Source organism: Stylophora pistillata, chromosome 13 (genome assembly GCF_964205215.1).
Source record: "Stylophora pistillata chromosome 13, jaStyPist1.2, whole genome shotgun sequence".
In the NCBI taxonomy this organism is placed as follows: domain Eukaryota; kingdom Metazoa; phylum Cnidaria; class Anthozoa; order Scleractinia; family Pocilloporidae; genus Stylophora; species Stylophora pistillata.
In genome coordinates, this window is record NC_142531.1 from 122,746 (window position 1) to 149,904 (window position 27,159).

The window sequence follows — 27,159 nt, forward strand, 5'->3', positions numbered from 1 at the left end:
GAGCAGACGTTCCCTCTATAAAGCTTTGGGGCGGATCCAGGATTTAGTCAAGGGGGGTTCGGAGAATTGTTCGCCTTCTGAAGGGTCCGAGATTTTGAAAATTAGGTCTCTGCAAACATGATTTCCAGCGGTCTGAGGGAAAATTTAGGGGTTCGACCGAACCACCCGAACCACCCCTGGATCCGCCCCAGAAGCTACGGTAACATATTTAATGACTATCGTCAAAAATAGGTGGAAAGTGAAGAAAGCTCGCCAGGTAACTGTTCCAAGACAATTAAAGTCATTGTCTTGCGGAAGTGCGCCTGTTTTACTTACACTATCATTTTAAAATTCATCAGCATCATTTCTATCATCGATTAGCCATCTAACAGTTATTAACAAACTTCAACAACATTAATGACGAGGTAAGAAATGGAAAAAATACAAGTTAGCCGGAGTAAACTCGACTCACTCCTGAGCTTGTGCTAAAGTTAACACTCTCGCGCGCTTTCCACATTTTCCCATGAATTAACTATGCCTGGTTAATCCACATCGATTGAGTTGCGTACTTTATTGCCATTCATGATAAATTCATTATAAATTGTGTTCCAATTTAATTTATTGATAATTATGCTTTGTTTGCATGAATATAATAGGATGTAGAGACCGAAAAAATACGTTGTATTTAAGTGCTAGTCATACTGAGTTGTATAAAGTGATGCAGTGATGTCTATTAAAATTCCTTGGTTCACTTGTGAATCTCCATTCACTGCTAGGTCATTGATCCGTGTGCGACAGAGCTGAATAACGTATACGCATGCGCTAGGTTTTGCTGCGGAAACTCGGATTTTCAGTCGTTCGCATGGTTGATTTCATATTCTGTGGCTTCGAGGCGTCGTTTTCCTTGCTGCTTTTGTTTTACAGAACAACCTCCAAAAACTTGGTACAAATTTTTCAAATATTAATTGTCTCCCTAAAACATCTGGAAACCTCTGGAAATAGGAAAGTGCCTTCGACGAAAACAGAGTTCCTCGATCTTAAAAGTCAGCCCTTATTATTTTCCACTAATTTCGCTAAATTTTTGACCTAGGACACTCGAGCCCGCGTTGTTGACCGCATACCCTCTGACCTAACATTGCATTATTGAACTCTGTCTCCGTGTGCTTTACTGGACGTTTGCGTAGGCGCACTCAGGTATGCGAAACGGTCAGCGAGGAACAAAGTGATTACAACGCCTAAGTTAACGTTATTTAGCCAGAATTTTGTAAGTTTACGCGGAAACAGACTTTATTGAAGTTTCTTTTTTAGTGTTTTATACCGCGCCTTCTAATTTTCTCACGCCTGAAATGTTTGATAGTCATTCTTAATGATATAGGTATCGGCAGCTACAGCTGACCTCGGAACGATACCATTGGCTTTTGATGATAAAATTAGCATTCTTACGACGCCGTGTAATATCTCCCCTGTACTTGTCGTTTACTTCCTGTTTAGTTCAGAGGATTGGTTCTGCCACAAAGTCACACTAGTGTACCTTAGTACCCAGGAAAAACCTTTAAATCAGTTTCAAAGCAAACATTGTGTTTTCTGCGCAGAAGATGAATTTTTTTCCATCATTCCGGTTTTAAAACTCTTGTTTTCTTTTCTGTAACCTCTTAGCTCCCCTCACATTCGTAATAGCCTTCTCACTCTATATTTTCAGTTCTTTTGATTTAATAGAATAGTGTATTATTCTTACTACCTTGATGCCGCAGCAATGACAATCTTCTTTTCCCCTCTTATTTTGCTGTAGCCGCCGTAAGTGACGAGCGATCTGAGAACTTTCTGAGTTACTCTAGGATCGCTAACTACCACAGTTGACTATTTCAGATAAGAATGCTGAAAATTGTCAAATTTATTTTGCATGTGTGTGTGTATATATATATATATATATATATATATATATATATAAGTTTGAGCACTCTGGCATGGCTTAAGATTATATATATATTTATATTTACAACCCACTCATTAATTTTGGCGCGATTTTATTGGTTACTTTACGTCACGTGGTGCAAAATCACAGGACAGTTAATACGCAATAACCCCGTTCGCGTCGATATTTGTCCTCCGATTTTTTCCGTGAAAAAGAAACATAGTCAACACAAGAGTTTCAACTTTTCCGTTCTCCAATGTACATGGAAGGAAACAAACTCCGATATGTATGCATAGATATGTACATATGATGTATATATGATGTCCAAATTGAGCACTGCGGGATGAGTCATTGCAGCCAGCATTGTGCATAGCTCACTAGGCTCTTCTAGTCTGAGCACTCTGGCATGGCTTAGACGATAACCACAAGTGTGGATCGTTTAAGGATCCATATTGGTTCTCCCCCATCCTAGCATCAGCACTGCACTGATAAGGCCCGGAAGGCCGAAACAGTACTGTCTGCAGTTATATATGACGCATATATCTATGTATAGATATATACATATATATCTATTTATTGCACGACTCGGGCAGTCAGAGGGCCAATAACTAAAATCAACCAATCAAAATGCTCTATTGCCGGTCCAATATTCTCTAAGTATTGGACCGGGCACGGTCCCGAATGATACCGCACTTGTGTCCCTTTGAACTTCAGTCGTATAATAAATCTTTTATTAACCAAGCTTGCTCGGGACCGTACTTAAAGAATATCGGCCCTCGGTCTTTTTTGTACGGAGCGAGCGCAGCGAGGTCCGTACTGTCAAGACCTCGGGCCGATACTCTCCCAGTACGGCCCTCGCGCTTGGTTAATAAGATATATATATATATATGTGTGTGTGTATATATACATACACACGTATTTATATATATATATATATATATGTATATAGGAAGTCTGCAAGTCGATTTTCGCGTGGAACAGTGCTCAATACGTTGAAGCAGAGCAGAATAAATATTATGAGAGGAAAAAAGGACGTAACTACATTTCCCGACAAGCCTGTTTCGTGAATCGCTTCACTCTTCAGGGGTTTAATGAAACAGGCTTGTCGGGAAATGTAGTTACGTCCTTTTTTCCTCTCATAATATTTATATATGTATATATATATGTGTGTGTGTGTGTGTGTGTGTGTGTGTGTGTGTGTGTGTATGTGTGTGTATGTGTGATACACATCTTGAATAAATATCTCGTATTGTGATCAACCAATTTGCCCTTTCCCTTTTACCTCAATATTTTCTGTCAAGCATAACACCTGTTTTCTTCTTCGTTCATTTTTCTGAGGAAAACTTAAAAAAGTAGGAAGAGGAATTAGAAGAATGAATTGCCAAAAATATTTAATAGAATAAGGAGTTATGATCAAACCCGAAATTCTCCCGACCGTCGCAAGCCCGGTGTGACATGTTGACCCCAGTCCCCGCAGATCCTAGTAATGTAGTTTCGCATTCGAAAACTATTTCCCAGGGTAGCACCGTAGTTTATTCCGCCCATTGTTTCTTTGACGCTCATTGTACTTTAGTTTGAGAAAATTACCTGTAGTAGGCTGTGCTGAGTGATAAAAGGTGTACCTTCCCACGCATTTTCCTTTTCAAGAAAAAAGTGTCAGGAGTTGTGACGACCGCGATCTTCCGCGAAGAGCAAAGCCTGTAGACTTAGCCATCTGTCACGAAGTTTACGTTAAATTACTGAGGAGGGCAGGAGTGCACTTTCCAGCAAATGAGATGTCCAAGCAGATAGACGTAACGGTGCCTGACTCTGAAACACTGAGCTCAGAGAAATCCAAGCGATTTACGGTAAGCTTTAAAATTGTCCTCGCTAAATATCCCTAAATTGCTATTGCCCGCACGCTTACTCGTGTTCTCCTCTCCTCTGTTTGCTCCCGATCATTCTCAAATGAAAACAAACAGGTATGCATGGATTATATCACAATAGTCGTCGTTATTTACCGGTGAACGACACAATTTTTTGAAAAAGGCTGTACGGACTTTCTAAGGGCAAACATGATTTGGAGTTACCTTGAGAATAACATTGAAGGAGACCTTTCTCTGCACTGTGTTTGGTTTGCGGCGATCGAATTTCACATTTCTGTAAGCGTTTCGTCGTTACGTACAAAAATACATGTAATGCAGCTGTGCTTGATCAAAAAGAAGTAATTGTAAGAATTATCCCTTTATTTTAATTTAAGAATTCTACGAGTCATGGTTTGGGATTTATGTTGAAAGGAAGAAGCACAGGAAGACAGTTAAAGCGCTTCGTCCTACCCTAGCCGGAGTTTTACCACCAATTAGCTTACATGTTTCCGATGTCATGTTTATCCCGTAATTGCCCAGAGGTATCCATTCATTAAGAGTTGATTAGGAAGGGACATTTTTGCCATTATTCGCTCATCCCCAATTGTGGAAAACCTCTCTGAGCCTTTTTTTTATCGACTTTAGACGAATGCCTGATTTGTACAATTGGCAATCTGTAACTCTTCTTATCTCACTTTAGACACGAACTGATATATTTCTTAGAATTGCAGTAGTCTCTGGGCTTAATTATCAGTTGCACTCATACGGCCTTTGTATCAAAAGAAATCCCCGAGTTAATTTGATATTCAGTAAAATCTTTTATGCTTTTTTGACTGTCGAGGGAATTTTAATTTGCCATATAATCGTGTTTGTCTTACCAAAAACCATTTAGTTTTGAGGACTGTTTTATTCACGGTGTATGGCCAGGCTCGTCGAATCACATGCCACATATTGGTTATATAAATATTGAACAGAACTTATCTCAAAATCTCTCACCTTGTCAGAAGTCACAGTAATTTATTTAAGCTTTTTCCAGAGTAAAACTTTATGATCGTAATATTCCTGGTTTGACAGTGAAATGTGATAGAGTAAACTATGGTCTCGCCAATTTGGATATGCATTTGTTGATCAGGACGTTGTCACTGTAAAAGTTTTACAACAGAATTGTACTTTCCTAAGGAAAATGTAGCCTTCATCAATGAAAAAATATCTTCAATCACTTTCTGCCAAATTATGAACTGCGTGTTCCCAATGTTCAGATAATATAGAACATAGTGCAAATAGCTTTTTGACGTTTCTCCTTCCTTTTGGTGCCTTTGGTAATATATGCTATTTTATAATTAGCGTTTCCTGACTGTTGTTTTATATCACCTGTGGCTCAAAAGTGTTTCCTTTTTATTTTTGAAAATGTGTTGTCATGAATAAAGTTAACTTTGTTTTGTATCAAGGAAACCAAAGGTACCTTCAAAGTCTTTCTGATGTTTGTTTTTCCTATGAAGATGTCACTGAACTTGGCTGGCATTACATTGTTATATGCACAATCGTTGTCTCATAAGCTAAAAGAATGAACTGAAAAGATAAGACCAGGCATCTAGGTTTCCAAGTGGTTGAAAGGGAACATTCACTCTTTGTTTTAAATTGTTTAATATATTATTGAGTTGGTTGACATAATTATTCAAGAGATTTTAGTGGAGAATGAGCCAAAAATGAAGAAAGCTTTGTTTGCAAACATTATGATTACCCTTCTCGGGAATTATCTATGTCAAATATGTGTTGTGATATAAATTGTTCCTCTGTTTGAATATTTCAAGCCAGTTGTTTTTTCTGTTTCTGTTTGTATTTCTCAGATACTTAAGAAGTTACATGACAAAACAAGAAGTTGAGACTGAGACTAGTTTGAAAAAGTTTCAATCCAAGAACAAATTTTGCACAAATTATTCTCATGTCTATATGCATGTATCTTTGATAAGTAGAGAATATTTTATAGTTCATGAGCATTTCAAATCAATTTTTATTTTGTTATTATTAGTAGACCTCAGTGATATGTTTTTTTACATTTGCAGTAAACTTACAGCTTGCTCAAATCATTTGCTTGGTCAAGTGCAAGCAATAAGACTTAAATTTTGGACTTGGGAAGAAATGTTCTTTTGCCAGATCCAGCATTAGGCTGGAATCAGAAAACATTAGCTTTCCTTCAGATGCTTATTGTCTATAAGACCACTTGTAGATCTCTTGCTGGTTAGCATCGCTCAAAAATTCTCATAGGCAAAGAATGCTTTAATGATGAGTTCTGATGAGGGCCTGCTTGAAAGCTACCACCCTTAATGAGCAGCAAATAAGGGCTGTTAACAAACAAATCAGACTGTGAAAATGTGGATTTTTAAAAGGCAAATTATAAATGTTACTCACATTTTTTTCTCTCCTCTTACAAAAGTGACCCACCTCAGTAAAGGTGCACACCTCATTTATATGCAACATGCAATTTAGACTCGTTTCTACAACAAAATATATTTCTGAAATAAATTTTCTTATTTTAGGTGTACAAAGTACTGATCAAACTACCAGATGGAAGGAGCTACTTCATTTTCAGAAGATACAATGAATTTCATCAGATGTGTGATAAGGTAAAAGGATTTTTTTTTTTGGCTATGTCATGGAGAGTGCTTTAAGTAGAGTTAGTTTTTGACAACTCCAGTCAAGTGTACATCATATGAAATGTAGTGTGGTAGCACCTTTAAGTTCAGAAATTGCTGACAACTTTTGTCCAAACTGTCATTGTCTTTCCCTTTTTCATATTCACCACTTTGAGTTTTATCAAATTATTTATTAATGATTTATTTACTTATTAGTATTAGACTTCAAACACTGTAAGAGGTAATGGAGTTTTTGAATGAGTCATCAACTTGTTTGGGAAGTGATGAATAACTAAGATGTTTGAAAATGACTACCAACTCATGTTTCACATTTATATGTAGCCTTGAGTTTGGTTTCCCAGAGATTAAACTTGAAAATTGTTGTAGTGCTCTGTAGTGAGATGATGTAGCTGTTCTTCTCTTCACTTTGCCTCTTTTCTTCCAGCTTAAAAAGCTGTATCCTGACTTGCATCTTAAACTACCTGGCAAGAGACTATTAGGAAATAACTTTGACCCTGGTAAGCATAAGAAAAAGTACATTGGATGAGAGAGTCCCGTTTGGTGCATGAGATGTGCTTTTTCTTTCGGAAAATGGATGTGTTGGCCAACACAAGAGAAGCAAATTTTTGACGACAACTAAAAGTTTTGCAAATGAAGTCAGACTATGAAGCAAGACTACATTTATGGACAAGCCTTGAATTGTTTTATCCAATGTAGTCATACTGTCCAAGTACTTATTGTAAACTGAAATATGAAAATTCTAAGGAAGAAGATAAGCTAAATTCTAAAACACACTTTAACATTCCAATCATTCTGACCTAAAGACAAAATAAAAAAACTTGCTAGAACTAAAAACAAACTCGCAAAAAGAGAGTCTTTGAAAGGATAAAAGAGAACTGCTTGAAAATAAACTCTAGCAGAAGCTAATAGCCAAGTGGGAAAAAACCATGTAGTGCTCTAATGTAACATGAACAATGTAAACTACATGTTTCAAGGTTGCAAAAGTGAGCGATAAAAAACTAAGAGTAAAAACTAGGTGGAACTTAAAACATCACATCCATAGTGGACAAACAGTAATGTCTTTATTGCGGTTTAACACAAATCAAACTTAGAGTGAAGGAATGTCCAGTGACAAAGGTGTGGCAGCTGTTACACTGGGGATTTATTTGGTTTGCAGTAAATTAAAAAAAAGAAAACATCTTTTTTCGAAGTTGCTCAAATGTGAACTGAGGAAATTAAGGCAAATAAATGGGCCATGAAATGTTTTACCATTCATTTTCTAGGAACTAATGGTAATTATTTTGGTTCTCTATAGAGTTTATCAAGATCAGAAGAGAAGGTCTTAATGATGTCACACAAAAGATCATCAATCACCCAAAAGCCATTGAAAAGTAAGCTGTTTATGATAAGTTTGACACTGCAGTTTCCTAAGTTGTCTTTTACATCAACGTTTTGCTATTTTTTCACTCATTATTGGGTTGGAATGATGTGATTTTCAGCCCTGAGGTGAGGGAATTCTTCTCACTTGATAATCCCAAGAATACTGAGAACAATGATGATGATGACCATCCTGGAGCTGATGAGTCTGAAACTCAGGTAACTTTTTAATGATTCATCGTACTCTAGATAACAAATTATCAAGTCAGACAGCCCAAGTTTTGTCCTAAGGCTATGCAAGATAATTTGGTTTTATCAACTTAGTCAACAATGTAAATTGACCACTGTATAAAGTTTCAAAGCTGACATTTTGAGCATTAGCCCTTCAAATAAGCAAATAAGGGGCTTTATAAAGGCTTTAATTTAAATCGTTTAAATAATTTTTAACAATTAATTTTAATGAGGCTTAAATTTTAAATCTGTTTCAATCACCCATCAGTTACTCCATTCCTTAGTGGTGGACCCTCTCCTAAGAAAAATTCCTGTATCTGCCCCTGTACCCTTTGTTACCTTAAATTGTCATTTCCTTTCTTAAGAGTAGAATCTACTTGTTCTAACTTCCTCCTTTCACTGCCTTTGCTCATTTTTGGTGTTCATATCCAGTTTTAGAGGTGTCTATTCACACAGAGTGTTTTTTCTTAACATGGTATTCCCTAGCATTCTATTTTTTTTCAATTTTTACAACAGGCAAAGGATATGGATGTTGACTTAGCAGGAACCAACAATCCAAAGTAAGTTAATTTTCTCTCGCCTTACAAGCTAAAATGTAGAGATACTAAATAAGAGCAGTTTTATAAATTTAATTTTGTTTGAAATAATTAAAAGTGTGTATGCAATGAAAGAATTCTGTTTTTTTCTGTACTCGAGTTTAATTTTAGGTTAGACTTAATCATTAGGCTTTAATTTCCAAAACCAGGGACATTCTGCCTTTCTTGTCTGTTTTTGTGTTTGAACTGTAAATTTGGGTGAACATAAACTGTCCCTGGGATATTGGGCTTGTTGAAGCCAAGGAAGTATTATTGCTTGTCATGGATGGAATATTGTATCAACCAGTAAGTTGTTGTAGACAAAAGTATTTTTAGAAATTGCAATATTAGTTTTAATTAGTGTATTCGAAGTAACTAAAAATCAGTATTTTCCTCTTTAAGGGGAGTATCAATTGTAATTTCTTTTTTATTCCAGGGCAAAACCCAGTGATTTCTTATTCTTAAAGGTGATTGGAAAAGGGAGCTTTGGAAAGGTGAGCAACTCATTGTGAGTATTCTTCTCATACATCTCAATGGCCAGAGCTATAATTTGTTCAGATTTGTAGTGGTAATTCTTGTTCCAGGTGATTTTTTAGACACAAGCATTGGAAAGGCAAAGGTTTTTTTTTTCCAGACATGATTATGTATTTTTTTTTTTTTACACATAAACAGATCCATCAATAAGAAAAAAATCAATTATGTTCTGTAGGATTTGAACTCACAGTCTCTTGCTTTCAGGGCCACTAGCCAGTCCACTGCACCACATTTGCACATATTCAATTAGTGTTAAAAGAATTATAACTTAGATTACAAATTTCTCTAGATGTGGATCCCCTGAGTTATGAACAGAGTTCGCACAAGTCCTGGAAAACCTGGAAAGTCCTGGGATTTTATTTTGACATTTTCCAGGACTAAAAAGTCCTGGAAAAAGACTACACTTAGTCCTGGAAAGTCCTGGAAATCTACTTAAATGAAGCAATAATAAAAGTTTTCAGAATCAGTGTTGTAATAAATGTATGTTGACCGTAAGGGGAATTGATTTTGAAATCTTGGGAATGAAAGGGTTTAATGTGAAATTTGGAGTGCTGGAAAAATCAATCTGAGTCCTGGAAAAGTCCTTGAAGTCTGTTCTGAAAAAAGGGGATGAACCATGTGGTATCCAGTCAAGTCGCTGATAGTTCAACTCACCAATGCCAACTCACTGATGTAGAAAATTGAGTAGAGATGTCAGTAAGTTTATCCTCAATCCAGTAGAACTTATTAGAAGTTAAACATATAGAAAAGGTAACGATCTTTAGTAAAAAAAAAAAATTTTTTTTTCTTCCAACAAAGTTTATAAGGATCTCAAGGCAATTAAAGCAAGATAAACATCGCCAATTTCTGTAACAGTTTCAGATGTGAATGAGTTGTGTGACAACAGCACCATTCTGACTCTTCATGTCAATTTGTCAGATTTTTTAAAGAAAACTTGGCTTTCTTGACAAGGGCTTTAGTAAAAAGCAATTCTTTTTATTTCCAACAAAGTTTATAAGGATCTCAAGGGGATTAAAGCAAGATAAACATCACCAATTAATAACAGCTCCAGATGTGAACGAAGTATTGTGTGACAGCAACAGTGTAAAGACTCATCATGTTAGTGTTGTTGTCACACACTAACTCGTTCGCAACTGAAGCTTTTATAAAGTCATTGCCGATGTTTCTCTTGTTTTATTTGCCTTGAGATCCTTATAAACTTTGTTCGAAATAAAAATAATTATTTTTGATAAATATCTTGACTATAAAACCAAGTTTTCTTAAAAAAATCTGACTGATTGGCGTGATGAGTCTTTACGGCGTTGTTGTCACACAATAACTCATTCGCATCTGAAGCTGTTAGAGTCATTGGTGATGTTTACCTTTTTTTGTTTGCCATGAGATCCTTATAAACTTTGTTGGAAAAAAAAAAAAGTTGGTTTTTTACTAAAGATCACTTACTTTTCTATATGTTTGACTTCTTTTAAGTTCTGCTGGGTTGAAGACCAACTTGCCGACATATCTACTCAATTTTATACATCGGTGAGTTGGCATTGGCGAGTTGAACTGTGGGCGACTTGACTGAAATTCAACCCTGTATGAATAAATACAAAAAGTCCATTCTCAGCTTTTTAATAATCATTATCCAAGTTCAGTGGCTCACAGCCACTTTGATTTGTCTACTAGGTATTCCTGTCAAAGAACAAGGCAGAGGATAAATTCTATGCCATCAAAGTTCTCAACAAGGCTGCTATCAGAAAAAGAAATGAGGTAAGTTCATCACTGGGTACACTTTGCGCAGAATTCTTTTCATCTTTCCCTGAAACAGTTAAGACAACATAATGTTTGCTGATTTTCTTTTATGATTTGGGGCTCTTGGATATTTAGTATCTGCTTGAATTTTTTTTTATTTCAGGCAAAACATATCATGGCAGAACGGAATGTTCTGTTGAAGAATATCAAGCATCCATTTTTGGTGGTAAGTTTACTGGTTGCCAGTTCGTTATTAACAACTTATTTCAAAACTCTGAGTAAGCTGTAATAGCCTAACCTTTGACAGACGAACCCTCCTTGCCAATCCAGGCCAGGCTAAGACAGCTCAGGCGCATTACTATGCCATTAGCTGCCTAGAACTTTTCCCAATTGAATCTTTGCAGTTGTTTCTGGTTCCACTGTGCCCCTATCATTTTCATTCAATTCTGTTTAACTAAAATGAATCAAAGACACATGTATTTTGATCCAAAACAGGGTCTCCACTATTCTTTCCAAACAAGGGACAAGCTATACTTTGTCTTAGATTATGTCAATGGTGGTGAGGTAGGTTTGATAGGAAGAAGGTAGAAACTGGTAAACAAAACATAATGAATCCAAAACCATTTAAAACTGTGGAGTTTAGGTTATGATTTTTTGTCTTTGCATACTGAAACAATTTTTGGATCTATCTAAATATTTTGTCAAATGATATGTAATTACATGTACCCTTTATTTGGGTTTTTTATCATATGTTTCATCAGTACCACAATCAAAATGGTGAATAGGATGTGGGTCCAAATTTTGAATAATTTATTGTAACCGTGTTATTTTCTAATGGATAACTAGAAATGTTTTTTTTTTGTACAACACTTTCATCTGTTAACCCTGTAAACCCCAAGAGTGAGCAGCAGCAGATCATAAGAGAAAAAAGGAAGTGATTGCCAACCTCAGGTGCTTTTATTGTCAGACAAACTTTCCTTGTGAGTGCTAAAAGAAACTTAAGAAAAGAGCATGGAGAATAATTATGGATGCTGTTATTATGGTGTGCAGGGTTACATTGCCAGATGATTTTTGTTAGCGTGATGGTCCTGCATTATTTCCTTGTAGCTTTTCTTTCATTTGCAAAGAGAGAGATATTTCCCTGAACCAAGGTGGGTTATGTTCTTATTTTAAAATAGCATCCGGCAGAAGTCTGTTAAAAATTATCCACATTAAGTCATGGTAGTTGTTCATCCTGGTGGGGGTTGATTTTGTAATCTAGGTTCTATTGTCTTTATTTTTTTACTCATCTCCTCATGATACTAAAACACATTCGGGTCACTCTTGGCAATTTGAACCCACAACCAGTTTCTTTCTTTTCCTTGGGTGCTTTATTAACTGAGTGAAAAAGAACTAGATGGAGGCTTTGGTCATATAATAGGTTCATTATGTGATTTCTTAGAGTACTGCGTACTGCTAGAATCGGGTGTCTCGAAAACTAAGACCTAAGACCCCTCGAAATCTAAGACCCATCGAAAAACTTCTGTGTAAGGAATATTTTAAAGGAAAGAAGAAGTCAAGGTGATCTCTACAACCTGGAAATAGTTAATAGAGTGAACTATGACCCTGAGGAGCTACAACTTGGGAGATCGTGAATTTTACTTGGGGTGTTTACATGCAGGCTACCGAGCGGCAAAATTAAACATTGCATATTGATAAGTAAACTTTTTGCTGCTTGATTTACACTGTCTATTTGATTCATAGAGAACAAGCGATTTTCAATTTTCCATTTCTGTCGGCAAACAAATGCCTCGTGAAAAAAATTTTTTCTTGCAAGTGACTTCAGCATTTTTCATTAAAAGACGGGAAAAACTTCTGCAAAAAAGTTAAACTAGTCATGGCAACAAGCGCACAAGTTGATGAAGATCTGCCTACTTTTCCTTTGGGAATGGATTTTTAACTCCCGAGAAAGAACCCAGAAAAAGGGAAAACAAAACAATCAACACCGGTTTCATCTTGTTTCGCAACTCTAACTTCATTTCCACGCAGTTTTTGACCAATCTGAGACAAGGTCATTGAAGCATAGTGAAATACTTTTCTGAAACAAAATAAATAAACAACGCATTGAAGCATAGGAGAGGGAATATCTGCCCTTTACACATAACTACAGCGATGAAAATGTTATAAAACAATTGGTTCATACGTCAGGTGTACGTTCATTGAGATATGAAGCACTTGGGAAGCTAGAGTTGCTCTCGGCTACGCCTCGAGCAACTCTTATGCATCTTTTGTGCTCTCCAAACTTCCCACGTGCTTCACATCTCGATGAATGCACGCTGATGTATGAACCAATTGTTAAGTGAAAAGCGAAATGGAAAGCTCACTTTTTCTTTCTAAATTAAATAGACAGTGTAAATCTAGCAGCGAAAAGTTTACTTATCTATATCCAACGTTTAATTTTGCAGCTCAGTAGCCTGCATGTAAACACCCCAAGTAAAGTTCACGATCTCCCAGGTTGTAGCTCCTCCACATCATCATAGTTTGCTCCATTAACTAATAATAATAATAGTTAATCTTTATTGAGGATGTAAACATCACAAAAAAGTGGTTTACAGAGGGGTCCTCTAACTATGTCCAAGTTGTAAAGCTCACCTTGACGTCTTCTTTCTTTTAAAATATTCCATACCCAAAAGTTTTTCGATTGGTCTTAGTTTTTGAGGGGTCTTAGGTATTAGGTCTTAGTTTTCGTGACACCCGCTAGAATCAGCAATGTCAGAAGCCTCCTGTGTGGAAATACCATAAAAAGATGGTGAATTTCTAGTTTACCAGAATTGTTTAACATACAGATGACATATGCAGTAAATCAGTTGACTCAGTTTTCAGTAAAATCGAAGAACAGCTCCCCAAAATATCTGTCGGTCAACTGTTGGCTGACTGTTCACCAACAGTTGGCCAACATAATGAAAACAAATTCAGAAAAGAGTAAATAGACTGTCTTCTTGGTAAGTTTGAACTTTCACAATTACCTCAAAATAAATTTTGATGAACACCATGCAATAGAGGTAAATTTCAAGTGCGAGGCATTATTGGCCATATCAATCTTCATTTATGTGAACTTGGTGTATAGTATCTGACTGACACATTTTGTTCCGCTGAAATTGGAAGAGTTTAGTTACTTAGATTTAGCAATACAAGTACTTAAGTTTTTTCAAAGACTCACAAAATTGCACGAGCCCATGTTTTTGTTGTGTTTCTGTTGTGTTTTCATCGTGTTTCTGTTGTGTTTTCGTCATGTTTTCTGTGTTTTGTTCGCCAACAGTCAGCCGACAGTTGGCCAACAGATATTTTGGGGAGCTGTTTTTCAATTTTACCCAATTTTCTGTCATGCTTTCAGGGCAAAGTTCTATGCTGCAGAAATTGCATCAGCAATTGGGTATCTACACTCTCTTAAAATCATTTATAGGTGGGTGAATTAATCATGTAGATTAAAAGCTTAAGATGTACCTATTCTGTAACACAAGCAGGCTGTCATTCACAGATTCAAAACTTGGTTCTTTGTGATATTAACTTTTAAATGCTGCTTATTGTTCAGAATACAAATACAGTCTCTTGTAGTGTAGGATGATGTCAATTACTTGAAAGTACTATGTTCTGATTGTTTCGTCAGTTGTGGGCTTTTGGTTCACTGTTATCAAACATCTTTATTGACGACTTTACCACCAGACAATCAAAGAACTGCGTTCGAATCCTAAATGGAAGTCACTTTGTTATGAAATGCTCAGATAATAAAGTATACAAAACGATTTGATATTTACCCAGTGAGTCGGCTAGGTCCACAGCTGACAAAATGATTTACATTAGTATCATGACATCACTATAATGTATCTCATCAGTGGATAAATTTACTTAATGATCAATAATAGAATTTTTCAATGAAACACTGATTGCTACCATATGTCTACTTTTACAAAGCTGCAAAGTGTTCTTATACTGTATTTTGTTTTCAGGGACTTGAAACCAGAAAACATTCTCTTAGATTATAAGGTTTGAATTGTTAGATGTGTTTTTGTGTTGTTAGTTTGTAAAAGCTTTTCCTGTCATTGGTGTAAGACAAGCAGCAGATTAGTCTTTTCCTTCGTAATTGCACTAATTACAACCAAAAAGAGAAATCAATCCAGTTTGTGGTGGCTGTATAAGATGATTGCAATCAATATTGTGGTGACCACTGAGCTAGCTTGAATCTTTTAGCAATAACTTAATTTATTCTATTACATCGAGTAATCATCTTAAACAGGGAAATAAAAAAAGATCTTTTCCCTCATAACTCTCAAAGTTTTTTTGCAATCTTTGGTGAGTTTTGGCAACTAGGGTAAGAATTTTTATCAAGTATTGTTCTCTTTGTAGGGGCATATAGTTTTAACAGACTTTGGACTTTGCAAGGAGGGAATAGAAACATCTGGTACTACATCAACTTTCTGTGGCACACCAGAGGTTTGCAACACACTTATTGCTACACTTGTTTCTAGCTCCTATTTTTTACAGTTGTGAATGGATTCTAACTTTTTTGCTATTATTCAGTGGTGCTGTAGGCTGCCTAATGAATGCACATTTATGTTTGGAAATTGCTAAAACCTCTGTTAACCCTGTAGTTACAAAGATCTGAGAGTTGATTATTCCAACACACATGGCAGCACATTTCTTTGTTGACTTTTTCAGAATGTTTTGTTCTTTCTGAAAAATAATTTATTGTTGATCATTTTTTCATTCTTGGTTGGTTGTGTTGCACTTGTTACAAGAATGAAGGTAGTGGTCATTCCTGAAAGCATGGCCTAAGGGCTCAACAAACTGTTAGAAAATTCTAACCCCCTCCTAATTAGATAAAACAGGCTAAAAAAAACCAGTTTTTCAAAGGTGAATTTGTCCACCTCCATTGTAAAAGTTGCTGCTAGAGAAAGAAAGACTTGAAACAAATAATTAATTTTGATTGTATACGATTTACAGTACCTTGCACCTGAAGTTCTTAAGAAACAGGAATATGACAATTCTGTTGATTGGTGGTGCCTTGGCGCAGTCTTATATGAAATGATGTATGGTTTGGTAAGGCATAATTTTTGCTTGGAATTTTTTTTTACTTTTTTTGTCGAAACGTAGTTGTCATTATTTACCTCAAAAGTACCAAGGCCTGTCAAAGGGGGGGGGGGGGATTCCAGTGTTACACATTTTTATTTCATTTATCCTGGCTTTTACACAAACTTAAACAAACAGTGAGTGCCAGATGGCTGGCTTAACATAGTGGAAGCCCTTAGACAGAATACCCCTCCCTTGTATGGTAGATCCTTTCAACCCAGTTGCAAGTTCCCATTCTAGGCACTAATCAGCACTTATTAGATTGGTACAGTGTAATGCAAGAGCATGGGCTGGGTGGTGGAATGCTTGGCACAACTGCTTAGAACAACCACTTGAGAACAACCAGTATGAAAACTCTTCTTGAACATTGAAATTGAACTTCAATGGTAGTCCCAGTGTTTAGGTGAGCATGCATCTGTCATGGTGACTGCTGACAACAAATGTCTGCTAAGGTCCTAGCAAATGAATAAAGGGGGTTAGTTTCTAATGAAACTGTGGTGCTTCATCAGTTGGGGGTTTAATCATCCTCGGAGACCCAAGGGCTGTGAGTCGATTTCAAGTTCAGGGCAGAAGAGCCCCTGGGGACATTGTCTTACAAGACTAGTTCCAAACGGTTGCAGTCGTTCTGGCATCTGATTGGTGCCAGAAAATGTTTGTGTTTTTCTGCCCAATCAGAGTGAAGTGTGCTTTGGAGTCCTTTCATGTGTTTTAACACGCACATATACAACAAGCTCTGTTGCTCGCTATGTTTGTTTGGGCCGTGCTACAAAGCTTTGCCCGAGGTGAAAAGTTTCAGTCTCAGCACACAATGTAAGAGAAATCCATTAGATTGTCCGCGATATCTTACCGGAAATTATACTGAATACTTTCGCAGGTATCACAAGAGAACATAATGGTTGCAGGCTTTGATATGTTGCTTTAAACGTTAGATGAGGTGTAAGCTTAAATCTTTCTTGATTTTTTGTACAATTTTTTGTGACTGAAACTTTTCCAATCCCGTGAAGTTATTTTGCCGCATGGGCCACGCAGGTATGTCAAGTAACAGGCACTTATGCTTTCGTAGCTTTCTGTGCGTGCCAAATTCTAATGGTTGCTTTGTAGTAAAGTCTTTCACAATATGGCCAAGGTTGCAGAGAATGGTACGTACGTGGACGACCTCCAGCAAACGCTTAAAGAAAGCTTAGCTGTGTTTCCAGTTAGCTAATTAAAATCTGAACAAAAACTAATCATCGAGAACATCATGGAAAGGAGATATGTTTTTGGACAGCTACCAGAGGGGTTTGGAAAAAGTTTAATCTTTCAACTGCTGTGTAGAGTGTTCAAATTCTTCAGCTCGAAAGGCCATGGATTCTCGTCCCTTCTAGTCCCTTGGTCATTGTCATTTCACCTCTTTTGTCCATTGTTGAAGACCAAGCTAATTACCTTTGATCATTGGGAATCGATGCTGCTTTCATTGGGGAAAACAAAACCAAAGACAAAGAATTATTAGATGGAAAGGGCGGGCTTTCTTTACTGAAAATGTCAGCTTAGTACAGGGTTATCTACCCACATCTAATAAACAAAAGTTTCCACATTTAGCTTTTCTTTTTTTCAAACAAAGATTAGATTAGATTTTGGCCGGGCGCGCACAGAAAGTTGCGTAAGCACCAGTTGCTCGACATACCTGCATAGCCCGTGCGATGAAATAGCTTCACGGGATTGGAAAAGTTTCAGTTACAGCATATTATACAAAAAATCTGGAAAGATTTAGGCTTACATCTCATCTAACTTTTAAAGCGACATATCAATGCTTGCAACCATTACGTTTTATACAAACCTTGCAAACTTTTAAGCATGTTCTCTTGTGATACCTGCGAAAGTATTCAATATAATTTCCGGTAAGATCTCGCGGACAATCTGATTGATTTCTCTTACATTGTGTGCTGAGACTGAAACTTTTCACCTCGGGCAAAGCTTCGTCGCACGGCCTGAACAAACATAGCGAGCAACAGAGCTTGTTGTATTTGTGCGTGTTAAAACACACGAAGGACTCCAAAGCACACTTCACTCTGATTGGACAGAAAAACAAAGATTTTCTGGCACCAATCAGATGCCAGAACGACTGCAATCGTTTGGAACTAGTCTTGTGAGACAATGTCCCCAGGGGCTCTTCTGCCCTGAACTTGAAATCGATTCACAGCCCCTGGGTCTCTGAGGATGGGGTTTAATAAGATAGTCTGGTATTATCAACTGAGGTAATGATGTAAACTGGTAACTGTAAAGAGTTTCTAAAGCTGACGTTTTGAGCAGAGCAAATCAAAGAAGGTCTAAGGCTTGGAACATCAGCCATGACTAGAAACTCTCTACAATGGCCAGTGGCCAATTAACCCTTTCAACTCAGTTGAAGAAACAAATTATCATGAGCTCCTAGCTGTTAACTTTGTTAAATCTTAATTTACATGTGACAAATGATGCAGTTTATATTGTAATCAGACATGACATGACACTTAGCATAATAATGCACTACCCACAAATAGGAGGGCTAGTCTCGGCGGGTAGTGTGTGGACGCTAAAACATCTAAAATAAAATTCAGCGCAACAAAAGATTCAATAAATATACAAGAAACAGAAATTAGATATTAAATTAGTAAAGCACAAATGACAGTATAAGATAAAAATACAGAAACAGAAACACAGAATACTTAAGTTATACATTACTATTAACTGGATTTAATTTTCGACACATTGACTATTCATTCTACGTCAACATAACTATCCTGAACTTGGAAGATTTTGAAATAATATGGTTGTTATCTTTTCCTTGAAAATATGTTTTGGAAGATTCCTAAAGTTTCTTGGGATGCTATTCCAAATTTTACAACCAATCCTTGAGAATGAGTTTTTATGTTGATTTATCTAGAACAGTTTATGTAATAGTTACTGGCAGGTGAAGATCGGGTATTATGATTGTGTATTTGGTGGGAAAGAGTGAACATACCAGAAAGATTAGGTGGGGTTAAATTGTTATGAACATCATGCATTAAGAGAGAAGAGAGTTTAACGTAAAGCATATTAATTGGCATAATATTAGCCGATATAAAATAAGGAATGGCGCGTGAATTATAGTTGGCAAAGTTCATTAATTGCACAACCCTTTTCTGGAGTATCAATATTTTTTCCATATGAGACTTTGGTGCTTGGCCCCAAGTGACAAGGCCATAATTATGATAAATAGGGATAAATGAGTGATTTATATATATTTAATAATGTCGAATATGGTACAAGATGCCTTAATTAGTCTACAAATTATACCAATGCCTTTACTTATTTTTGATGCAATATGACTGATATGATGTTTCCAGGTAAGGTTACTGTCAATAAGTATGCCTAAATATTTCACATAGTCTTTATGCTCCAGGCAAATGAAATGTTTTCTATGTATGATGCATGATCCTCCCAGTAGAGAGCGCTATTTATGCAGTAGCGAAAATCAGACCTGAAAAAAATCAGGCCTGTATGGGATTCGAACCACTGAGCTCTGCGATACTAGTGCAGTGCTCTACCAATTGAGCTAACAAGCCAACTGGGAGCAGGCCATATTTTTAGATTTACTTTGTAATTAAGTCATTTCTGGCTGGGATGGAAGATGACAAAATTGGTTTTCTTCACATTTGAAGAGAGTTTTTTTGAGGCTAGCCAATGATAAACATTCATTAGTTCCACATTCACCACTGTTTCAAGAGATTTAAGGTTTCTGTCGGCAAATAGCAGATTTGTATCATCAGCGAACAAATTAAATGCTAATTTATCTGAAGCATTTTAAATGTCATTGATATAAATAACAGTAATGGCCCTAACATGGGCCCCTGTGGGACCCAACACAGGGTTTTTTTCTTTTTGGGATATGTAGGATCCTATTTGTGTGGTTTGGACCCTTCCAGACAAGTACGATGAAAACCAGTCATTTACAACTCCGCGAAATCCATCGTGATTGAGTTTATGTAACAGGATCGAGTGGTCAACCACGTCGAATGCTTTTTGCAGATCAATAAAAATTCCACATGAGAACATATCCCAGGTCCATGTTAGCCTGGATTTTGCTGACTATGTCGAGGATTGTATGCTCAGTGGAGCATTGCTTACGAAAACCGTATTGTGACTTGTAAAATATGTCATGCTTGTTCAAAAATACTTTCAATCCATTGCTTGTAATCTTTTCAAAAATTCTCTTAAATATTGAGAGGAGCGATATAGGACGATAGTTACAAGGATCAGTTTTATCTCCGTCTTTGAACACAGGAACAATTTTGGCATGTTTTAGTCTCGATGGGAAGCGACCATTCTGAACAGAGACATTTATTAGAATCATTAGGGGTTTGGCAATTATGTCACGCGAGCACTTCAGTATACTGACAACTTGGGCAAGAGTACAATCCATGTGCTTTACCTGAAGGTGCTAACATTATTTCAAGCTCAACTTCAGAAAAAAGGAGTGGTTCAAATAAAAAGGAACAGCTATAGGCTATCGTCGGCAGAAAATCTGAAAAATGTTTATTACCAGGTGGAATTTCGGAAGCAAGTTTTTTCCCAATAGATGCGAAATGGTAGTTTAGTATATTAGTTCGTAGGGGTTATGAGATAGTCCTTGATTGTCCAAGCTCTTTAATATATTTATTGCTTTCCTGTTTTTCTTTTTCTTATTAGGAAGATAGTTAATGCCTTCCCAAGTTTTTTTCATATCTTTAATGTTTACTTGAAAAAAGTTTTGATAATGTAGCTTTTTACTCAGATGCCTAAGTGTCCGAATTTTATTTCGGTAGTATTTGTATTGATCTTTATTTCCTAATGATAGAAGTTTAGTTTTTATTCTGATAGATTTCCTTATCCCTCTAGTTATCCATGGCTCTGCAAAAATTTTAGACTTGCGTTTTGAGAGTGGCTTAAGAGGGACATGTTTATTGATTAATTTATTCAATTTGTTGTAAAACCTAGAGAAAATTGTCGACGTCTGTTTCCACTTTGGGAACCACTCGAGCCCAATCAACTTGCAATAGATCGTTTGAGTAATTTTCTTCTGAAAAATGAGAATAGTTGCGGATAAGATGACTGCCAATTTGCCCTTTTTCTATAACTGATCGTGTAATACAAAATTGCATAAAGTGATCGCTAATGTCAGAAATTCTATTGCTGCTAATAATTTCTTCCTGCCCAGTATTGGTGAAAATATTATCTATTAAGGTGGCAGAGTTGTTATGAACACGGGTGGGTTTATCAATAGTTGGTATTAAACTAAAACTTTGAAGGGAAAAAAGACAGTTTGGGCATAAGTGCAGGATGAGGCATGGAGAAGATTAATGTTTGTATCAGACATTATATGAATCACCTTGCCAGAGTAGTGCTCAGCTTTTCTATAGTTTCTTCAAAACAATTCTGGAACTGTTGAGGAGAGTTGTGTTGACAGTAGATAACGCCACAGATTATATTGGCTTTGTTCATGAAGTGGATCTCAGTACAGAGAACCTGAAATGCTTCATTTGAACTCTTTTTAATTATCGTATACCTTAAGTCGCAGGCTATGTACATACCAACACCTCCTGCTGAAAGAGGTGTTGGGACATATTCAAAATTTTATCCTGCTAATGAGGGATTAAAATCAACAAAATCTGCATTTCTAATTATAGTTTCTATAACACCAGTAATGCTAAAAGGAAAATCAAGCCTGTTCAACAGATGAGTTTAGAAGTCCTTGAAATTACGCTTCAGGCTACTTATATTGTTTTGAATCAAGGAAAACGTTTTTGGATCCGAACGCTGACATCTTCCAGCTTTAAGCTGATTAAAACTATCTGGTGAACAATACTTACAGCGAATAGGATGAAATAAAGGAGATTCCGACTTGGAGTTGAAGTTTAAATCAATATTTAAGCTAAAGAGATCAATGTCGTGGAAGCTAGCTATTGTATAATATTTTGTGACAGATGGTTGTAATTTCTTTATAACAGCCCCCATTTTACAGTCGTAATACAGCAGAAATGTATGACAACATTTTGCACAAACCACTACGTCTGAGGAGCAATATTTCTGAGAGTGCAAGGACCCTTCTTGCAGGGGTGAGTGAGTCTGTGAGTTATAATGTATTATTTAACACTTATTATTATTATTTAACACTTATATTTATGTATTATTTAACATTTAAATGCATGTTCCTCAGTTTGGATTTAAAATGACTAATCAATTTATTTGTAGCAATAACAGCTACCAGAATGTCTGTCATTTCACCCATGCTCATGAGTCACCCACACCTCTAATTCAAGGCTAGAATTAGGAGAAAAAAATTGATTTAGAAGTGTTTCTAAATAAATACTAATTTAATTCAGACTTGAATGGTTCTCAAGGAGTTAAATGAATTTGGTATGGCCTTTGTGAAGTCATGATCATTGTGTTGAATGTAATTTGAAATGCACTGAAATTTGGGAAAAAGTATTTATTGGACATGATGGAAAAAATTGGCATATGTATTGTTATGGTGTGTAGGCAGTTTTAAGATCTTTTAGTAATATATATAACCATGTTAACTTTTTTGTAACATTTCTCTCCTGTAGCTCCTGCAGAAGGATCGTACTAAGAGATTTGGACGAGATCACGATTTTGTAAGTGAACTCAATGTGAAGGTTGAGTATGTAATCAAACCAACTTGTCATTGCATTGTAGGTTGTTGGACAAAACATTTTTTCCCTGCAGATGCTGAACTGTGTTAATTATTCAGAGAGAAAAAGATCCACATGCAGATGCTACTATCTAAGTGGAATATAGACATTTTAAGGAGAGATAATGAAGAAGTGGTATACAATAGGTCGTGGTATATAATGGGTCAATTGATATAAATCCTAAAATTAATGTTGGACCATAAGTTGCATCCAAATACAGTGCATTGATTTTATTTCTGAACAGGATGAAATAAAGAATCATGAATTCTTTAGATCCATCGACTGGCAGTTGTTATATGACAAGAAGGTAGACCCACCTTACAATCCAAATGTGGTGAGTTGTTTAGCTCTTTTGTTCATACTTTGTTCCCAGTCTCACCATTAGTTCTTACCTTTTAACTCCAAAGAGTTGAAAGTCAATTTCCCCAGCCTATGTTACCTAATCCGGAGAATTTGGTGTCACACCCAAATAGTATCCCCTTATTCTTGTTGTAGATCAAGTAAATGTGTAAGAAAACTGTAATTAGAATTTCCATTCAGACTGTTCAAAGGATTAGTGCTTATATCATATAAAGATCAGGAAAGTGAGGCGGGGAGGAGGGCACCAACTATACAGGGGGGGGGGGGGATCTGATAAGAGGAGTTAATTTGATTTGGGTGTCTATTAGGTCATTTACAGTGCAGTGTCATTCACTGCACCCTTATTTTCAAGTGACAATCTTGAGAGAGTGACAACTCTAGAGTACCTTTTCTCAGCATTTTGATTGAACCTGAAAAACCTTATGTAATCAAATAAGTATATGTTTTTGTGCCTACTTAACTTATAAAACAGATTTTGCCAAAGAATATGAAAGCCAGTAATAGCTTAAACTCCTTCAAACTTTTCTTTCTGTCATTTTAAGAGTTTTTCAGTTGCTACAGACTTTTAATTCATGACTTTTGTTTGTATTGATAACAATTATCAATACCGGGTTAAGAACTTTTTTCTACTTATCAGGATGTGCTGTAAGATTTCACTATTTTAACCATCACTTACTTTTCCATTAGATGCAAAATCCCAACTTAGTGTTATAAAAATAGGTTTATAAACACTCAAGGTAGTCGTTTCTATGTTGTATTAACAGAGTGGTCAACTTGATCTAAAGCATTTTGATCCTGAATTTGTACGAGAACCTGTACCAGGTGTGTTCTTTTTTTTCTGATGTCACAACTTAATGATGTGCAACCAAGATGTACTGAAATACATTGGACTATTTTTTTTCATGGAACTAGTCCTTTAATTATTTGCAAATAAACAGACTAAGCTAACTTTTGAGGTTTTAGGGCCAAGTACTAGCTATGTTATCATGTGTCTCAAGTTCAGATTGAAAACTGGGATGGTACTAAATGTGGACCCCCCATTCTGGACCCCCTCTTGGACCCCCTAATTAGATTAAGAAAGGATGAAAACAATAAATACCTGTTGTAGCTTAGGAGGTCATCATCAAAGTGGCATTTCATGCTACATACATTTGCCTGAATCTTCAAAAAGTGCTTCTAGAAATGTTAATTCTCCAGTGTGCTATGGTGGGTGCCATTTTTTTTGTAAGTTAGAGTGGGGACCTTGGCACAAGGCTACAAAACTTCCGGTGTTTTCTCTGATCGGCTGCTCCGATCAGATTTTTTCCACCATTTTAATTGCATCATCTTATGTCCTTGGCTACCACCGCTGACCAAGAAAATTGTGGTCATCCATATACGGAGGTAGATGTGTGATTTCTTCGCATTTTGTATGCAATCTCTACATTCCTGAATCAAAGCCATCGATAAATGATCATGACATTGTCTTGTCAAGAACATTATCATACAGATCTTTGCAGAAGCTATATTTGTTGCATATTGCATGCCAGGAGCCCATTGCATGCTTAAAACCACAATATTTGCATCACACGGAGTCACTTTGCGATAAGCTTCATATGTGATGAAAAAATTATAGCCATTGTTTTCCAACAGTCTTCTTCATTAAACATTCTACCATAGCGGACTATAGCTTTGATTTGATCATAGAGCTCTGTGTATGAATGATCACAATGTTTTTGGTCAGCGGTGGTAGCCAAGGACATAAGATGATGCAATCAAAATGGCAGAAAAAATCTGATCAGAGCAGCCGATCGGAGGAAACACCGGAAGTTTTGTAGCCTTGTGCTGAGGTCCCCACTCTAACTTATAAACAGAGTGGCACCCACGATAGCACACGCGAGAATTAACATTTCTAGTAGCACTTTTTGAAGATTCAGGCAAATGTTTGTGGCATGAAATGCCACTTTGATGACAACCTCCTAAGTTCACACCAGGTATTAATTGTTTTCATCCTTTCTTAATCTAATTAGGGGGTCCAAAAGGGGGTCCAAAAGGGGGTCCAGAAGGGGGTCCAGAAAGGGGGGTCCACATTTTGTACCATCCCTTGAAAACTGTGTTTTTCCAGCAACAAAACGAATTCCTATCATCCAAGGCAATAGACTGTGTACTTGTGGAAGTCTTTTCCATCAGGGATTAAACACTGTTGAAACAGTCCTCTTGATTCACAAACTGACCACCAAATTTAAGGGCAGAGTTGAACTCAACTTTTTTTTCAGAAAATGTCATCTCAGTCCTCTTTAAGGGAAATCAATTACCATAACTTGTCTCCCAATAGAGATTATGGCTTACTCTTTCATTCCTCTAAGTTTCTCATGCCTCTTTGTAATCAATTTTCAGTTTTTATAAAGGAAAACACTGCTTGAACCTCTAATCCCGTTTTGGGCAAAAATTGTACCCTTGCTCCTGGTTGGCCAGATAATAGATCTAGCTTGTTTTTAGACAATACAGGGGAAATTCAATTGCAGTGGATTGATTGCTCATCACAGATCTCTTTCACAGCTTTCAGCTAGGGTGCCAAGCAGAAAGCAAATATCCCTAGGTTTGATTCTATTAATGAATACTTTGATGATACTGGTAACTAACATATTTTTACTTGAATCCACAGGATCAGTTGGTAAATCTGCTGACTCCTCTTTCTTGAGCGCCAGTGTCGATGACCCAGATGATGCATTTGTAGGCTTCACCTATGTTCCCCCAACAGATCTTACTGAATGAGTTGAACAAGGAATTTAACTTAAATGTAAATTTTCAAACAAAGTGCAATAATCATAAGTTTATCATCACCAAGCTCATCGCCTTTTTTGTTCCAGCATTCTCTCTGCACCTTTTCCCTTCTATAGTTAGCTTGTACTCAGTAGGAATCAACAACTCTTCCTCCCAAGTCTCATAAAAAGCAAAAACCTAGATGATCACAGAGGCCAATCAACAGAAAGGAGAACATCAGAATGAGACAAGGAGAAACAGTAGATACCTATGGTGAAACTTAAGTGCCAAAAGCATGAGTGGCAAAATCATAGTTGGTCTAAGTCTTGAGAGGGTGATACATGATTTTTAAACCTACCTTAGAGCATAGTGAAGCAGAACCAACACAAATTTTCATCCTCTTTTGAATTAAGTAATAACTTTCTCTGTGTCAGGTAATTCCCAATGAAGAAAAAGAAAAATTTGTTGGAAACGTGGTAGAAACAAGCACTTATGAAAATGATAATGATTATATTATAAGAATTACAATGTACATATACAATTTGATATGTTCTTGAATGGCATTGGGTTTCTTATGAATGAATGCCCAATGTGTGAAGAGATTGCCAAAAAATCTAAGTGTAAGAACTGTACAGGGAAATGACCCTAAAGTGATTTGTATGGCCTACTCCAGACTTGAAGATTCTTGTTAACATCCATTAAAATAAGAAAGTGAAGTGCATGACTTTACATACTTAGCCTTTCTCCCTTTTTCTTCCTTCTTTTTTTCTAATTCTTTTGTCATTTTTTGAAATTTCAGAGGCTTGTGTAGTTTGCTATTCTTGTTCTTTGAGTAGTTTTGTTCGCAATATTTACTTTTAGGTTAATTTGAAATGTTATTTTATTCTATTAGAGAATCCCTCATCAATCCTTATTTGTTAACTGGGAAAATCACTGATTATGTGATATGAAATTTAGGTTAAATAAACCTCCGATTTCTTCACAATGAAGGTGTGAGTTCCAAGTTAAGTTGAATGCTCCACTGAAAAAAGTGCTAAGTCAGTCAGTTGATCTCCCATTGATTTCACCATTGTGGAAAAGTTTCTTGCCAAACAGCAGCAGTTTTCAACTGCTTTCTGTGTATATTCTGCTGGATTTTTTCTTTAAATTTTTTATCCATGACGTGCCATTTTAACATTCACAACATTTTACAACACCAAAGTCAGTTGTATTTACTTTTTCAGCTATGATATTCTTTCAGTTTTGTTCAGATACTTCCCTTGAAATTTTGTTTGGCAATAACAATATCCATTTTCACAACCACAATACTTGACTTAAAATTGTCAGAAAACTAAATGTTTCAGTGTGATACAAAAATAAAGTCAAGTTTAAATCATGTTCTAGACTTTTTTCCTCTTGCATGCGGTTACCAAGGCACCAGCTTATGATGCACTGCTTACAATAAACTGT

The 27,159-nt window shown here is 36.4% G+C and overlaps 1 protein-coding gene across 1 annotated transcript; it reads left to right on the forward strand.

Annotated features, from left to right (window-relative positions):
- The first annotated feature begins 3,376 nt into the window (after positions 1-3,376).
- Positions 3,377-27,085, forward strand: LOC111334669 (serine/threonine-protein kinase Sgk1). The gene is made up of 20 exons (XM_022940479.2): positions 3,377-3,738; positions 6,273-6,359; positions 6,814-6,886; positions 7,684-7,759; positions 7,868-7,964; positions 8,493-8,536; positions 8,988-9,045; positions 10,751-10,834; positions 10,980-11,042; positions 11,312-11,380; positions 11,924-11,967; positions 14,190-14,258; positions 14,803-14,839; positions 15,200-15,286; positions 15,797-15,892; positions 21,904-22,011; positions 22,504-22,551; positions 22,853-22,942; positions 23,733-23,790; positions 25,613-27,085. Exons 1-20 carry the CDS (start codon positions 3,667-3,669, stop codon positions 25,720-25,722), a joined length of 1,470 nt encoding a protein of 489 aa, XP_022796214.1. The 5' UTR covers positions 3,377-3,666; the 3' UTR covers positions 25,723-27,085.
- The last annotated feature ends 74 nt before the right edge of the window (positions 27,086-27,159 follow it).

What these genes read in the sequence shown, in the direction of transcription:
- LOC111334669 (XM_022940479.2), top strand. Translation starts at nt 3,667, where the DNA reads ATGTCCAAGCAGATAGACGTAACGGTGCCTGACTCTGAAACACTGAGC. An exon ending in GCAGGAACCAACAATCCAAA is followed by an intron (nt 8,537 to 8,987) that starts GTAAGTTAATTT and finishes TTTTTATTCCAG; the next exon opens with GGCAAAACCCAGTGATTTCT. An exon ending in ACATTCTCTTAGATTATAAG is followed by an intron (nt 14,840 to 15,199) that starts GTTTGAATTGTT and finishes TTCTCTTTGTAG; the next exon opens with GGGCATATAGTTTTAACAGA.